At 36.0% G+C, this 17,841-nt stretch overlaps 1 protein-coding gene across 1 annotated transcript in view; it reads left to right on the forward strand.

Annotated features, from left to right (window-relative positions):
* The window catches only part of LOC122155083 (dynein axonemal heavy chain 5-like), a 143,690-nt gene that overhangs the window by 63,676 nt on the left and 62,173 nt on the right, over positions 1 to 17,841 (forward strand). The window contains exons 48-58 of the mRNA XM_042808828.1: positions 2,192 to 2,281; positions 2,379 to 2,615; positions 3,137 to 3,304; positions 5,897 to 6,103; positions 7,080 to 7,409; positions 9,309 to 9,515; positions 9,603 to 9,845; positions 10,687 to 10,841; positions 13,030 to 13,694; positions 14,895 to 15,175; positions 15,518 to 15,733. Of these exons, the coding sequence (XP_042664762.1) occupies positions 2,192 to 2,281; positions 2,379 to 2,615; positions 3,137 to 3,304; positions 5,897 to 6,103; positions 7,080 to 7,409; positions 9,309 to 9,515; positions 9,603 to 9,845; positions 10,687 to 10,841; positions 13,030 to 13,694; positions 14,895 to 15,175; positions 15,518 to 15,733 (2,799 nt within the window). The remainder of the gene's footprint in view (positions 1 to 2,191; positions 2,282 to 2,378; positions 2,616 to 3,136; positions 3,305 to 5,896; positions 6,104 to 7,079; positions 7,410 to 9,308; positions 9,516 to 9,602; positions 9,846 to 10,686; positions 10,842 to 13,029; positions 13,695 to 14,894; positions 15,176 to 15,517; positions 15,734 to 17,841) is intronic.

Consider the following 17,841-nt stretch of genomic DNA (forward strand, 5'->3'; position numbering starts at 1 on the left):
GATCATATTTGGTAATGAAAATAGAATTTGTTGTTGTAAGCCTATATACTGGACAAAATAATCATTAATAAAGGTACAGCAAATAGCAGTTACGTAGGAGAAAGTCCCAGAGAATAATAGTTATGAATTAATGTAAAGAGTTTAATTCTTTTCATGTATAGTGAAACATTCCTGCAAGATATTAGCTTTTATGTAAAAGACAGGGATAAAGTGAAGAACAAAACAAAACAAAAAAAAGGAAGCAAGGCTCCAGCCTTATTGTGAATTAAGATTATATTTGAGTCCTTACTACTTCCATGGCGTGTTTTATACAGGGTGATTGTGGGGTTGAACATTCATTGTCCCGGTCTCTGTTCTTTCTTCTCAATAACATTCCCTGCTTGAGAGTAATTGCAATCATGGAATAGAGTGATTTCAAATTAACTTCCATCCCCTTCCAGTGTCTCTGCTCTCTTAAAGTTATAGTACCATTGTTTTTTTAAATCTGCAAATGTTGCTGCTATTTGTAATCAACAGATCTTATCTGATTGAAATAATTATCCAAGACAGTTTTAAAGAATTGAAATAACTAACATAATTAAATTTACTTTTTTTTTTTTTAATTTGATCACGCTCACTTTTTTTTTTTTTTAATTTTATTTTTAAAATCTGTTATCCTGGATGCCTTATTGCCCTATTCTAGGGAATTCCTAAAGTCCTCAAAATAGCAGAGTAGACGGATACGACATCTCTCTCCATCCGTGTTAGATCTCACCCTAATCACATCTGGGTAAAGGTTGCCATTACCTCTGGAGCACAGAGCTGAATGCATAATACAGACTTTTCTGTCTTTAATATTTAAATGCCGATGCTTAAAATACTATTAGAAATATTGATAACTTGGCATAATTTAGTTGTGTTTGTCAAAATCCTGTGAGCAAGTTACCAACTTCTTGTCCTAAAGAGTATTCCAGAGTCCTGTGAATTCCACTGTAATTGGCAATGGCAGTGGGATATTTTCTCATACAAGTTTTTACCATGTGATTTCGTTTTTTAATCTTTTGAAAGGTATAGAGTTCCTGATCCAAATTGTTTGCAATTTTTGTTTATTGGCCCAACTCATTTTTCCAATTCTCCATTCAAACAAAATATTCTAATACATGGCTAACTCATACTAATTGCTGTCTAGAACTTGCATCCTACTATCTGTCATATATTGTTTTAAAAATAGTAATAGTAAAGTACTGGTGTATATAGACCTAATGCTTTTCTTTTTTTCCCCATAAACTCGAAGAACAAAGATAACACAAACCCCACTGGCATTTTAAGTAACATAAAACTTCTGTTTAAAACAGAGCTCCTTTAAGCACAGACAACTTTGACTTATGAAATATCTTTATTCTGAGTATCTCAAACCAATTGTTAAGCAATTTGAGGTTCTCAGTGTGACAGTTATCCTATTATACAGATGAAGAAGCTGAATCTCAGAGAGACTTACGTCCAAGTTTTTAAGGTCTTTAGAACAGAATCTCCCACACTGCTAGCATGTAGATGGCAAGTGATGTTTTAGAACAATTCTGCTCTTCCCAGAGTGGACTTCACATCAATTTGCGACTTTGCTGAAGATCTTACAGAAAACTTGAGGCAGGCACAGTAGCCATCACCATAGAACAATCTGGAAAAGTCTGGATTAATTTTAAATTATTTGCAAAATTCCCTTTTGGATATTGTCATAGTTCTACAGAAAAGAGTGTATTAGTTTAAAGAGGGTACATTGTGGTGCAATGAGAACTGATCAAATGTAAATTTATAGTGGTGAGGTCACGTGTTACATGCATATCATTGCAGCAGTTTGAGTGCTTCTATCTTCCCATTAGACAAATGGCAATGGTAGATTAAAATCTCCAGCAGAGAGCACAAATGGCAGATTTTTGATGTAACTGAAAAGCAGTCTTCAAATTGCTCTTTAGAAAATTGCTGTGCAGCTTATGTGAATAATTCTGCTGGCTGTGGTAAATCAAATTTAAAGTATATTTTTGCTAGCCAATTTACTTGTTCTGTTCATACATTCGTAATTCCAGAAATGGGGAAAACATTTGTTAAGAACGTAACAGAGAATATTGTTGAAATTAAGAAATTGGCCATGTCTAAGAACGAAGCATACCCTTGAAACAGGGAAGCAGATTCCTAATACGATATTTTTCATTTCCAGGATATGATCAATTTTGTTTTCTCTGCTGTGACACCAAAAATGGCAGTCTTAGAATGTATGTACATCAAACAAGCTATTGACATTCTACAGGTAGATAAGACATCAGTTTTTCTATCTTTCATTCTGTTATTTGTTCTGGGATGTTGTCCTAAGATGGTGGTTGACAAATATTGCATCTGCTTTGCAGGGTTTATTGTCAGATCGAGATGAAAAGCAGCACAGTGAGGAACACATTGCTCGCTTGTTCATTTTTGCTGTAATGTGGTCAGTTGGAGCTCTTCTGGAACCTGATGACAGGTTGAAAATGGAGCTGTTCTTACGAAAGCATTCTGCAGTGAAAGAACTTCCAGCTGTGAATGGAGAAGAAACCATGTTTGAATTTGGCGTTAGTGCCAGTGGCCAGTGGGAGCATTGGTCAAAGAAGGTTCGTATGCTGTGACATGATAAGCTTTCTTAATGAGTATAAAGGAAAGATGTATTTGGTAAGAGACAGATTATTTTATCATTTAAGGTGCCCTTCATAATTCAGTTAAGGAGATTAACCCTATGAACTGCTCAAGAGTTTCCTTTTTGAAATACTTTTTTCTTGTCTTCATAAATATTTTTTGTGGAGAATGGAAACGTGCATTTAAAATAGCTTTAGAAAAGATACAGAAAAGTTATCTTAGGTCTGTCTGCTTCCTGTCACCGTAGTAATCTGTCTATCACCCAGCAAGAAAAAAACTGTCTTAATGTAATAGAGAATAATGAAATGAAAATATCCCATTAGTATACTAACATCCTTTTACAAAAGCTTGGCAAGGTACTGCTTGCTTATAAATCAATGCTTAGTTTTCAGGAAGAAAGATTTTGCAAATGCAGTGCATTTGTTTTTGTGTTCTAATGTAAAGTTTCTGTGTGGCAATGTACAAAATCTTAAACATTTTTCATAACTTTCTCATTCAGGTCCCTGAATATATTTACCCTAGAGATTCAGTACCAGAATATACTTCCATTCTAGTTCCAAACGTAGACAGTGTTCGAACAGACTTTCTAATGTACACTATCATGAAGCAAGGAAAAGCTGTTTTGCTAATTGGGGAACAGGGAACAGGAAAAACAGTTATGATTAAGGTAGGTGGAATGGAAAAACGAGTTATATTTTCATATGATAACATTGCAATAAAAATAATTGACATTGACAGAAGTGTTAAATTGAAGTGAAAGATCAATGCCTCCCACTGAGGCATTTTTCCAATACTCACATACTCTACAATCAAAAAACTGAAAATATCTGTACTTGAGTACAAAGGGTTTATTTAAACTTTGCTAACCATGATCACAAGGTTGTGTGACATGTAAATGCTCTCTTATCTTTCTTTTCTTTGGATAAGCCAAACTGCTGATTTTGCTAAGGAAATATTAATTCTTGAAGGATTTAATTATTATTATTTCCATTTGCTTTCTCAGTGGTGAAATATATGAATTGATTTTTCTTTTACACCCTTGTTGCATGGACTTTCTTCACAAGCCACACTGAAAAGAAATAAGGAACATCCTTCTTTACTTGGGATAATATTTCAGAGGGGAAATTTAGTGCTCAAAATCTGCTCTCTTATTTTCCTCAGTGGAAAAGGTGGACTGCTCTTTCTGTGCAAAAAAATAGAACACAACTGCTATTAAATTAATGTATGTACTAATGACATGTAAAAATTAGTAACTGACTACAGAAGACAATAAAAAAAAGAATTTCACATCAAACTTGAAATCCCTTTTAAAAAGTCAAAATGTTACAGTTTTTAGCATGGTTTCTACAATTTTTAGGGAAATATGTATACTCTTTCATCAGTGAAGGATAGTTACATAAGCCTAACCTCCTGTTAGGACAACTGAATGTACTGTACAAGCATCTGTGCTTCTACTGGAGAATTTGTAGAGGCTTGGAAATTAAAAATATTTGAAAAAACCTGGCCTAAACTGACCTTTGGCTTTCGTAAAATCTGGAACCATTTTATGTCCTCCAGGGATGTGCTTTCTGTGCCCTGACATAAAGTGAATTGTACCAATGCCAGTTGCCATTAATACTACTTTTTCAGCTCAGCTGTTGATGCCAACATGCATGCCAGTGTAATGTCAACTTCTGTTCTTGGCACCAGCGGGAGAACTATTTTAGCAGAGTGCACAGGCGGGGTCTGGATGGTGGTCTCGATATTCTGCATGCTGGATTTTGGCCAGATACTGGCAACCTTGATCTTTCAGCTGCCATTCCTGTCCCTAAAAATAATTGGAACTGATTCTTGGGTGTTGCTTACCTAAAGTCTATTCTATGGAGCAGAGTATGTTCCTTACACATGGGAGTTTAGTGTCAAAAAGTGCCAGTAGATATTTGATGTTATTTAAAGTTAAGACTGAAAATTAACTACCCCTACAAATGTTCCCCTTCTGCTTTCTCCTTCTGTAGAATTTAGCTTTTCAGTACCTAGTGAAGAAGAAATTTCCAGACATAAGCTTCTACTTTCATAAAGAAGTTAAAAAGATTTAATATTGAACTCTACAGGTACTAATCTGAACGTTATAATAAGGCATCAGTGTATTAAACGAAGAACTTACAACGGAATGCTTCTTTAAGATCTTTACTTTGCACTCTGTATTCTTAATTGGTGAATTGCAGACTTGAAACTTGTGTGACAGCGTTGAAAATTGCATACAGAACCTGACAGTTAACTAAATAAAATAACCTAATTGAATAAACTTATTTTTCAAAGATATTTCTTTGCACAGGTGTATATTTAGAGTGGTTGGGAGTGGTTATACATTCATGGTTGTGGTGAGTTGGCCTTGGCTGCTTAATCAGGAATGACGGAAGTTTACTTTTATGACATACCAAACATCTCTCATCATCACTTTTATAAAGATAAGAATATGAAGGATATTCAACTTTGTCATCATGGTGGGAGAACTAAGTCTTTAACAGAAATAATGTTGGAAATCTGGAATTTTTAGTACTAATTTATGACCCAGGATTCTTATTAAACAAAACATTTTCCTTGTTTTATATGTATGTCTTGGTATGACTCCAGGGTTACTTTTCTTTCTTTAATTTAAATTTTGTTATAAAACCACTCTAAATAAAAAGAATGAATCTCTTGCTGTTTCAGGGCATTAGCAGCTGCTGTGGAAATTGTATGCATTCATAAAACCCAAGGATTCCTTCATTAAGAGAAGATAAATATCAGTAAATCTAATCTATCTGTGTTTGATCTTACACTACTCTTCCTTTACTCTGCTTTAGTTGTTAGGTATGGTGTTATGATGTAAATGTAAAAATGTTTTTTTTTTTTTTTTTTCACTCGTTCCTTGAAGATTGCTGTAACATGATCATTAGTAACTTGAGTTTAGAAACCCCTCAACAATTACTAATGCAAAATTTATTTGCATCCTGAGTTGTCATATGTCTGTTTGTTGAGATGCTTAGTAAATGTCTAAGTATAAAAACTTTTATACTTAGAAACTTTATAGAAAGCATGATTGGAGAGTTTTAATTTTAGATGGGGGACAGTATATTTATTTTAAATAAACTGCTGCTTGACATTTAAAAGTTACTAGCAGGACTGAGGTTTTGTAGATGTTTGATTTTTGCAGGGCAGCTGGGCATCTCTGTATCCTGGCAACTGAAATAACCTGGAGTTACCAATTTAATTTGCTTAGAATTGGCTTATCTTACAGGGTTACATGAACAAGTATGATCCTGATGTTCAGTTGTCCAAGTGTCTGAACTTTTCTTCTGCAACTCTACCAAATATGTTCCAAAGGAGCATAGAAAGTTACATAGATAAAAGAATGGGTACCACTTATGGTCCTCCAGCAGGGAAGAAAATGACTGTTTTTATTGATGACATCAACATGCCCGTGATTAATGAATGGGGTGATCAGGTAAAAGGAAACTGTTAACATTTGAGAACTGATGGTCTTATTTTTACTAATGGAAACAGTGACCTGCAGGTTTCAGAGGAAAGAAAGTGTAGGAAAAAAGTATAATATGGACTAGATCAAATATGTCTCCTAAAAGCAATTTCCCCAAGGCAGTTTTTCTGTGGGTGATAAACTTTGGTGTCAACCCCAAAGGATTGCCAGCATCAAGCCATTTGGTACAGACATTATAGATTCTAAATCTTTTGTTTTGTCTACATACAGAGCCTGCAGAATTTACAAACTATCTGTACTAAAACAAGTTTGAGAAAGAATGTATACGAATACAGGTAGAAATTCTTTCCTTCCATCCACTCTGGACTTTAAAATACAGTTATTTTTAGGTGAAATCTCATGCTACAGTAGACACACAAGTCTAGTGAGCTGCTTGGAGGTACTAATGAATGCTTTATTGACCTGTACCCCAAAACTTTGACTTTAAAAGACTTGCTTACATAGTCATATTCCTCCACCTTATGTAGCTCTGTAATCCTGTTTTCTCGCTACCTCTATACAGGTGAAAGTGTGACTGTATTTTGTGCTGAACTAACCATTCTATGTCACTCATCTATGTACCCATGTCAATCTGAAAAAATAGTCTGACTGGATGTAACTTCAAAGATACGCATTTTCTTAGCTTGGTATTATGGAAACTGAATTGGATGCTAAACCTCACTACTACTTAGCTCACAAAGTTTAGATGCAGCTAATTCATTGCACTGGGGCTCTTCTTACAATTTTGTATAATTATAAATTGCTAAATGCCCAACAAAATACCTGAAATTCAGAAATATGGGAAATGTTTCCTTTTGTTTACTGATTTGTTATACTACAGATTTTCTCTTCTTTCCTTCTCCTTCTTCTTCTTTTTTTTTTTTTTTAAGTGGAAAACCCTGAAATACTTAACTGCTCCATTTCTTTTTTTGGGGGGGATAACTAGGTCACCAATGAGATTGTAAGACAATTGATGGAACAGAAAGGTTTCTACAACTTGGAGAAGCCAGGTGAATTTACGAACGTGGTTGATATTCAGTTTGTAGCTGCAATGATTCACCCTGGGGGAGGTCGGAATGACATCCCACAACGCCTGAAACGCCAGTTCACCATCTACAACTGCACGCTACCTTCCAGTTCATCTATTGACAAAATATTTCGAACAGTAGCTGAAGGCTATTTCTGTGAGCAACGAGGTTTTTCTGAAAAAATATGTAAACTGGCTTCTGCATTAGTATCTACAACACGAAAAGTATGGCAAACAACAAAAGCAAAGGTAAATTTATGTCCATTATGAAGTCTATGAAGCATCTGACCATGACAAAATAATAAGACCAAGACTTTCTTTTACTGCCATGTGTGTTTATACTTCACAAGATACCTGTAGGTATATCTGTTGTCTGAAGTTCCCATTATGAATTTTTTAATATAAGTACCTCACTATTTGTCTAACAAAATTTAAGCATAATACAGAGAGCGTACTTGATGAAAACATTTAGATGTCTTCTATTTGAGAAAATGTCAAGGGCAAAAGGAACCATACATTAAAAATCGAACAGGAATCTTCTAAATTTAAAGATCTGACAAAGTCAATTTGAATAATTCACCAGCAGTCCTGGCAATCTAGGGAGGTCCTTGTTGACTGGAGGTTGGCAGATGCAGCCCAGTCTACAAGAAGAGCATGAAGGAGAATCCAGGGAATTAGAAGCCTATCAGTCTGACCTTGGTACCGGGAAACGTCATGGAGCAGATTGTCTTGAATGTCACCACATAGCACATATGGGACAAACAAATGATCAGAAGCAGCCTGCATGTGTTTACAAAAGGCAGGTCCTTCCTAATTAACCTGCCTGACTAACCTTCTATATCAAAATGACCCACTTAGTAGACGAGAGAGAGGCTGTGGATGTTGTTTACCTGAATTGTAGTAAAGCATTTGATATGTGTTTGCTTAGTATTCTCATGTCCAAGCTCATGGCTTGGATAGGTGTGTTGTTCTGTAGGTAAAGAACTGGTTGGATAGCTGGGCTCAAAGAGTCACGGTGAATGGAGTTCCATCCATTTGGTGGCTGATCACCCATAGTGTTTTGCAGGAGTTAATATTCAGCCCATTTGTCTTTTAGCTTTCCAATTAGCTGACAGTGTTGATCTGCTTGGGGTAGGAAGGTTTTGTAGAGGGATATGGATGGGCTAGGCCCATAGGATGAGTCCAGTTGCATGACTAGAAAAGGACTTGAGGGTCCTGGTCAACAACTAGCTGAACAAGAGCCAGCAGTGTACCCAGATGTCCTAGAAGGCCAGTGTCATTCTGGCCAGAAATAGCGTGAATAAGGACGTTGTTGTTCTTTGTACATGTCCACCGGGAGATTATGCTTCAAGTGGGCCCCTCACTTTAACAAGAATATTTAATTGCTTGAGTCTGTCCAGAAAAGAGCAACAAAGCTGGTGAAGGGACTAGAAATCAAAAGTCATGAAGACTGACTGAGGAAATTAGGGCTGTTTAGTTTGGAGAAGAGGAGGCTGAGAGGAGAACTCATCTCTCTCTTTGAACAACTACTTGAAAGGAGATTGCAGAAAGAAAAATGTTTGTCTTTTTTTTCTCAGGTGAAATGAAAAGCTGGATACAGGCATGGAATGAAATTTGGAAAGTTAAAATTACAGCATAGAGATGCCCTTTTTTTTTTTTTAGTGAAAAAAGCAGAGGAGGGTAGTGGAAAGGATAGATATGGTTTTGATACGTGATCTGTCGATGTAAACTTGGCTTATATAGAGAAATAGCGACTTCCTTGTGTAGTCTTGGAAAGGATGAAAAAAGAGTGACAGAAATGATTTGGAAGAAAGAGTAAGAAAAATGCCACAGTTTAAGCAATATTGATGTTCTTATTGTCGTCTTTAATGCCATTGTTAACTAACTTTTCTTGGCTACTTTCCAGTCTGTATTACTGAAACCTGTAAGATTCAAAGAAACTTGTGTGAAATTTATGTGAAATTAAAGAGCTGGTTATTACTACTGTCATTTCTTCATTTTTACCTTTTCTTTTTAAATGCTAAGTGTGCACTTCTGCTATAACGTAATATTTATATTGAAGCTTGTGAAAATATACAGTATTAATTTAACTCTAACTAGGAAATATTTAGTAGTTATTTGAACATAGATTACGATGTTCTTTTGCAGATCTTACCAACTCCAGCCAAATTTCATTACATCTTTAATTTACGAGACCTTAGTCGTATTTGGCAAGGAATGCTAACTGTTACTTCTGAAGTCTGCCAGAGCATCAGTGTTTTGGTAGCCTTGTTCCAGCATGAATGCAGACGTGTTATTGCAGACAGGTTCATCAGCCAAAGTGATAAAGACTGGTTTGAAGATATGATGAAAAAGGTAGGCAAATAGCATTAAAGTATTTGCTACAGAAAGGGACCAACAAAATGTTTCATAATTAAAATGATCCTTAATGTATTGTTGTAGACTGCTGCTGCAGAACACAATCAAAATCTATTTGAAGATGGATCTACAGAATTATACTTCGCAGATTTTTTGCGTGATGCCCCAGAATCCACTGGAGACGAGCCTGATGATGTAGAATTGAAGGCTCCTAAAATTTATGAACCTATCCCATCTTTGGATTATTTGGCTGAAAGATTACAAATGTTCATGCAACAGTACAATGAAAGCATCAGAGGATCAAAGATGGATTTAGTATTTTTCAAGGTATTAGTGCTTCTAGTTATGTTATTACAAAACCACCTGATCTTTTGCACTTTTCCGATGCGTGTGTTTTAAACTCTTCCTTCAGATTATTCTTGGAGATAGCTGAAATGGCAAGACATGTATCCAGTGATCCTCATAGGTATATAAAGGCACATTTGTGTCTCCCAGATGCTTTAATTCTCAAAAATTATCCCATCTTTTTATAGTTCCCCATTTTTTATTTCTCCTGTCTTGCATAATCCAACGCACAAGTCATTTGTTTCTACAGTTCACATCATACTGGTCATCTGGATCAAAGGTCTATTGATGCTTGGTGTTCTTTTATCTTTAGATTGGGTTCTTTAGTTGATTTTTAGAACATTTCAGATTATTTGTTACTCTAAGATAAAAACCACAGTTGAATGAGAAATTTCTATAGTGTACTTATACTTTTGGCAGACTACGTAGAGAGACTGTAAGTAGCTCACCTAAAAAGTTGGAGGAGGCTGTCAATCCGCTTCCTTTCTAGTTTTCCTCCAAGTCCTTAAGGAGATATATGTTTGATTCTGCTATGTACAAATATCACATATAACAGCGTGTCATATGAGCTTCATACAGGAACATTTCTCCTGGACTAGGTCTGCTGGTCGCTGAAGAAAAGGGAAATCTCTTGATTCTGTTGAATACAGGACTGAGTATTCGGCAACTGGCTTCAAAGAAGGTCTCTAGCTGTTCTGAGGCAGTTGCTTAGTTATGTGCTTCTAGATAAATATACACTGTATTATTTTTTATATCTTAACACCCCTCCCTCCCCTGCCCCTCCCCCCCCCCCCCTTTTTTTTTTTTTTTTTTCAATACATAGGATGCAATCATTCATTTGATTAAAATATCACGGATTATTCGTACTCCACAAGGAAATGCGTTGTTGGTTGGTGTGGGTGGATCTGGAAAACAGAGTCTGACCAGACTAGCATCATATATTGCTGGATACGAGAGCTTTCAGATTACTTTAACAAGGTAACACAATACAGTGTATGTAGATATTTCCTATAGAAATGAACTCCAAACACGTGTTAAAGCAATGCAAACCTGTCAAACATTTCATCCCTCACTGTAAACTACATTTTCAACCAAAAGCACCTGTGTAAATACACAATCCGTAGATGACTGACCCTGGGTCTCTGTTTTGGGGCCTTTATGCCATTAAGTCTTCCTTTCCTTTAGCATTTGAGTTTGCAATGCATGCTTGTAAATTCCCTCTAAATCATTTTACACTTAAGGTATGGCTGGGAGAAGTAGTAACTTCTGTTACAGATCCTACAGAACCCAGACTGTATTATTACAACTGTTACTATTACTTAATAGCGGGTAGTACTGAAATTTAGTAATTTGTGGAAACTGAGGGGAAGAGAAGGGAACTCTTGATTTATCTATATAATCTATTTGTTAGAGCCCTGTATTTTAAGTTGCATTTATTTGGTTTCTTTTCAGAGGGAGAAGGAGTCAGGAGGAGGATGAGTAGAGACAGAATAGGAAATAAGGTTTCCTCTGCCTTTTTTCTGTAGATGCTTTGAAACAACAGTCCCTGTCATTCCTCACTAGAGAATTGGAAGAGATCTTTACAATTAATTATTTGTCAGCGTTACCACTTAATTGTCTGGAAGGTGTTCATTTAAATCTTCCTGAAGCAACTGAGAGTGTAATGACTGCCCTTCACCTGTTTATCATTTTAAATAGCATTTACAGGGTTAAGAATCCATGATTGGCAGTGTGTATTTCTCTGTTTTCGAGGGTGGATAGTGATAGGACAAGGGGGAATGATTTTAAACTGTGACAAGGGAGGTTTAGGTTAGATATTAGGAGGAAGTTTTTCGCACAGAAGATGGTGATGCAGTAGAATAGGTTGCCCAAGGAGGTTGTGGATGCCCCATCCCTGGAGGCATTCAAGGCCAGGCTGGATGTGGCTCTGGGCAGCCTGCTCTGGTGGCTGGTGACCCTGCGCATAGCAGGGGGGTTGAAACTAGATGATCATTGTGATCCTTTTCAACCCAGGCCATTTATGATTCTATTTCTCTTTGAAAACTTCAGAACATGTTGAGAATTTTTCACTTGTATGTTCTTACCAGAATACCACAAATCATCTTTAGTAATTATAGTTCATACTAGCAAATTGAACTGTTAGATTGTTGCACAATTTCTACAGTGCTTTCATTCAAGGTATTTGTAGAGTTCTGTTAAGATGGAGGTGCAAGGGAACTAGAAGATTTTCTATATGGTATAATTTCAAAACAGTTTTGTTTTCAAATATTGAACAGTGCATTGTCTTTATTACATTACGTAGGTCTCATGGAAAATAACTGATTTCAAAGAACACAAGTGCCTAATTCCAGCAATTTAATAATGCAAGGACAAAATGGACAAAATCTGGCATTTTATTAACTTTAGTTTACTTTTCTTGATATTTCTCAATCTGAATCATTAATTTGCATGGAATTCATCAGAATCATACTAGTATGCGCCAACTGTAAGAGGTGTAAGGAATGAATCAGCCCAAGTGATAATATGTTCAATATTACAAATATTGACAATATAATAACACAAATAACACAATAGAAAACTCAGCTGTGGTTATTCTTGTCTCTTAGTGATTTTATTTAATGTTCTCTTAATATCTTTGAAAGATAATACATCGGTATTTAAGTTTAACAGCAGTGGGTAACAAAACCTACTTGACAACTTTGTCCAGCTATACTAACCTTCAATTTGAACAAAGAGCTTAAGTCTACAATTTGCAGGGATGCAAAACAGCTGTATCATGCATATGTTAAAGATAGCATTACTCTTACATTTTATTTTCTAGCACCTTATTCTATTGGTTTCACCTCCTCTCCTATGATTTATGGAACCAATCATTCACTTTGGGAAAATATTTAATTAAAAAAATCTCTGAAAAATGAAAGTGGAAGATACAGTGTCATGGTTTCATGAATTTTTGTTATCAGTAGTCAACATCATAACATCATGTTTTTCCCCTGCCCTATTAGTCACAGAACCAGGCTGAACCAGCCCATAAATCATGGACATACAGTATTTATTTCATATGCAGAATTTTATCCTGCCTAAATAAACTGAGCTGTGTGAAAGGTATTTCCCAGAATGATCTATCATTTTTGTTCTCTCTTTCTTTAATTCTTTTCTGTCCCAGAACATATGCCACCAATAACTTCTTGGATGATCTGAAAATCTTATACCGCACCGCTGGGCAAAAAGGAAAGGGCATTGTCTTTATATTCACAGACAACGAAATCAGAGATGAATCTTTTCTTGAGTATCTGAATAATGTTTTGGCTTCAGGTGAAGTCTCAAATCTTTTTGCACGAGATGAAATAGGTGAAATCACACAAGATCTGATACCAGCAATGAGGAAAGAGTATCCAAAATGTACTCCCACTGGTGAAAATCTTTATAATTACTTTCTTACTCGAGTTCGCAATAACTTGCACGTGGTACTTTGTTTTTCTCCTGTTGGGGAAAAGTTCAGAACTCGTGCACTCAAATTTCCAGCTCTGATTTCAGGCTGTACCATGGACTGGTTCCAGCGCTGGCCTAAAGATGCTCTTGTAGCAGTTGCACAACATTTTTTAGTTTCCTACCCTATAGAGTGCACAGATGAAGTAAAACAAAGTGTTATTAACACCATGGGAATATTTCAAGATATTGTAGCTGAAAAATGTGTTGAGTACTTTGAACGATACAGACGCCGAACGTTTGTGACTCCAAAATCTTACCTGTCCTTCATTGGAGGCTACAAAGCTATTTATAAAGAGAAGTTTGCCAGTGTTGGAAGTTTGTCTGAACGTATGAGAACAGGTACTGTAAATTTTGGCTGTGTATTTTTTTATATATATTTATTTTTTAAGTTGAGAAGAATCAGAATGTTAAAGAGTTAATTCTTACATGTCTAGAGAGTTAGCTTATGGACTTGAACTGTGAGCTCACTTTCATTTGGAAGCAGGCTGTCTTATTTTCAGCTGTGTTGTGTATGATTACAAAACATATGGAGTTTTTGTTTTGAGGAACTTTGTGAATATTGCATATTGCAGATGAGTGTTTAAAATAGCACCAGTTAGCAGCTAAAATACCTAAAGCTCCTGCTTCTATATGACTATATGCCATAGCACTACTGACTTCCTAGTTTTCACTAGGAACATACTAAAACTTACTAAAATTAAGTAACATACTTAAACATACTAAAATTAAATCCGAGGGAAAATATGTAATAATCAGATTCAGTCAGATTATTTTAAATAAACATTATATAGCATGCATAAAATTACTAAAATAGTGCACTGCATACACAGTTAACAAATGGTTTCTGAAATTGAATGGTGTTTAGAACTGGACATGAACTGAAATCATTTCTTCTCCTACTGCCACCAACTTCAGAATAGTGCTATTTACACACATCTGCTTGGATAGATGGTGACTGGATGACTGGAATGAACACTTGTGCTTTTTTTTTTTTTTTTGAAGGTTAGAGAGATTTGCATGATTTGTATGCATGCATTTACTAATAAGGATTTTTATACATATAGATACAAGTAATTTTTTCATCCTTTGATAAAATTTTTGAAATATTACTCAAGAATCTAGCCTCCCTGCTCATCTGGATCTTTATATGTTTAATGTAGAAGCTCAGCCTAATCTCAACTTCCCTTGCATTATTTGGGGTGTCAGGTTCCTCTTTTCTGTTCTGTGGATCTTAGGAACAGTTTAGTACTTCATATAGTCCTGTGAATTTTGCACTGCTTGCATTTTTTAGCATCCCTCTCACATACAAAATATAAGTAAGTGATCAATGACAGATTCTGAGAACTTATTATCCATAAAATAATAATAATAAAATACATGAAATATTAAACAAATATTAACCCTGCTTTTTCTAGGTGGGGATCACTCACTGGCACTTCTAAATGTGAATATGAGTGACTTATTTTCAGTATCCAGACCACTTCACTGAGGTTTTTCTCTCATGTACTCATATTGCTGCATGGAATTTATTTTACACAGGTCTTGCAAAACTGATGGAAGCTGAGGTTTCAGTAAATCAGCTTTCCAAAGAGCTGGTGATGAAGGAGAAAGATTTGGCTGTAGCTTCAAAAAAAGCTGATGAAGTTTTATTGGAAGTAACAATGAAAGCCCAAGCTGCCGAAAAGGTGAAAATGCAGGTGCAAAAGGTAAAAGACAAAGCTCAGGTCATTGTGGATGACATTGCCATTGACAAAGCAGCAGCAGAAGAGAAGCTTGAAGCTGCAAGACCTGCTTTGGAAGAAGCAGAGGCAGCCCTGCAGGTCAGAATCAAAGATACTCTGAACATACATGTATTTTGCAATTGCTGTTTGTGGAATATTGTGGTTGAAAACATAAAATAATATGAAAGGTCTAGCAGTGACCTGGTAGGAAAAAAAAACTGAAAAGCGAGGTAGTGGAGTGGTAAGATAAGAAGTACCTCTGCCGTCAGGTAATAAAATGAGTCACTTAGTGGTACAGGCAGTCTGGCCTTTCTGTAGTGCTACTTCTGGGTCACCTGCTAAACGGAAGCAGTGGCATTAAATATGCAGTCCCCTGCAAAACATCTTTCTCTACCATCAAGTGATGGCTTAAATAAATTGATTATTTTCTTCTCTTTACAGACAATAAAGCCCTCTGACATTGCAACTGTTCGCAAACTGGGTAAACCTCCTCACTTGATAATGCGAATAATGGATTGTGTGCTACTTTTATTCCAAAGGAAGATAGACTCAGTAACAATTGATCAAGAACGCCCATGTGTGAAGCCATCATGGACTGAGGCTCTGAAACTAATGAATAACTCTGGATTTCTTGGCATGTTGCTTAGTTTTCAGAAGGTAAGGAGTTGTTAATGGCATTATTACTCCCATAGCTATCTTAGAGATCAGGTAAAATCGTTCTCACATTTGTGTGTTATATCATCCACAGGAACAGAAGGACATAGTCTGAAACACATTAGGTTTTGTGCATCTATTGTTATTAGCTGATAACTGTTTTTCTCTCCATTTTCATGGTTCTTTATTTCAGCAAACTTTCTCCTGGACCACACAGTTATGATGGCAATTATACAATTATTCCAAGTACTGAATCAAATCTTGAGAAGCTTGATTGTATCTTTATTCAAGCAGCTCTTGCTTCCCAGTAGGAATTTGCTAAAAAGGGTACACTGTTGATTTTTTGGTTGTTTTCCCGTCTCTACTGAGATGGTCTCCATCTACCAGACTGTTTGCGTATAAAGTGCTCCAGAATACCATCTCCCAAATTGTTTGATGGGGAGGAAATATAAAAGAGAATGAAAAACCTCCAAAAATACAGAGCTACTGCAAACTTTTGGGACTATATTATTAGAAAAGTATTAAAGTGCAGAATGATCAACCAAATGAAAAAAAACAGATTTTTATTTCTTTCAGGGGCAAAAGCCTGCCCCATTTACACCAAGATTCTCTAGACTGTGGTGCAAGGGGAATTTCTTGCCAGGGAAGAGAAGATGTACCTAGACATGTAGCTAGACCAGAAGAAGACCTGGGATGGATTATAGAATGGCAAAATCAGGGCTCAACTCTCAATCCAGAAAACCAAGCAAGTTTTGGCAAAACCTGTGTTTTCTGCAATGTTGCAGAAAACTCTGTTCGTTTGTGCATGGATTCTTAAATCAGCTTCAGCTGTGCATTTTGCTGATGTCTTTTTAAGCTACTGGGGTTCTTCCGTTGTGCAGATGTGGCTTGAAACTGCTACTCTTGCTATCCCTAGGAGCTGCTTCTCCCTGTGAGCCATATTGACATGGCAGCATGTGGAATACTTATGCAATCTCTGCAGACAGTCTCCTTCTGGGGCTGTCAATCTGGCCACTTTTCCCAGTACTGCCTTCTCTAAACAGATAGAGGAAGTGAGTTCAAAGATAATGGGGATCAATTATACACTCCTTACTCAAGCATATGAGGTTTCCAGTTTTAGCACTTATCGGTGCTACATGTTCTTGCTGGTTGTTTGGAACACATTTAACTTTATTCGGAGCAATCTGAACAGCCTCTGTGAGGCTATGTTCCTGCTGGAACTCATACTGATGAGTGTGACAAGGAATTCCAGATTCTGTCTATCCCTGATGAAGTACTTTCTATGTCATCCCATTGCCTTATTTCTTCTTTCCAGTATAGACCATACGTGAGAAGTAAGGCTGTCATGTCTGGAGTTCTGAGTATACTATACTGGTTTTTTTTTTTTTTTTTTTTTTTTGTTTTGGTTTTGGGAGATTTTTGATATTTTCTTATTTTTGTTGTGCAAGGAAGGTCAGTGGAAGAAAAAAACTCCTAGGCCTTAAAATTTGTTCCTCGAAAAGAAAAGAATGACATGTGAATAGGATCTTAGGCCACTGTTGTTTGGTCTTTGCTGCACCCTTGCTGGCTTGCTAACTTATAATTTCAAGTAGGAGAATAAAAAAATGAAAACGTTTATCTGTCACTACTCTTCATATTAGCAAATGTCATAATTAGAACATCATAATACATGATATTAAGAATAATGTCATTAATGTCTTTGTTATTATTATAGTAGATCAGACAGGTATAAGACTGTCCTTTCTGATATATACCTCCAAAAAAAGGGTATCTTGCTTGATGCTATTAATGGAGGATCATTTTTAGATTCATTGCAAGAAACATGTTAATACATTGCCAATAAAAGGAAGATTCTTAATGCTTCTGTTGTTAAGCAACTATTATTACCCTGTGTAATCTATTCTACTCTCTACATTGCTTAAGGAGATGAATTCCATTTTCTTCTGACACTTGTGTAATTATAGATTAACCACTGTCATCAAAGATCTGGCTTTTCATACTCTCTACAGAAGGGCGAAAAAAATGTAAGATTAGAATAATGAAGTGAAAAGCTGTAAGAAATCACATTTACAGTTAAGGAAAAGGGATGGTTTCAATGAAGTCAGTGTTGG

This window comes from Centrocercus urophasianus, unplaced genomic scaffold (genome assembly GCF_019232065.1).
Source record: "Centrocercus urophasianus isolate 14NV4802_14NV808 unplaced genomic scaffold, USGS_Curo_1.0 seq_11, whole genome shotgun sequence".
Lineage (NCBI taxonomy): Eukaryota > Metazoa > Chordata > Aves > Galliformes > Phasianidae > Centrocercus > Centrocercus urophasianus.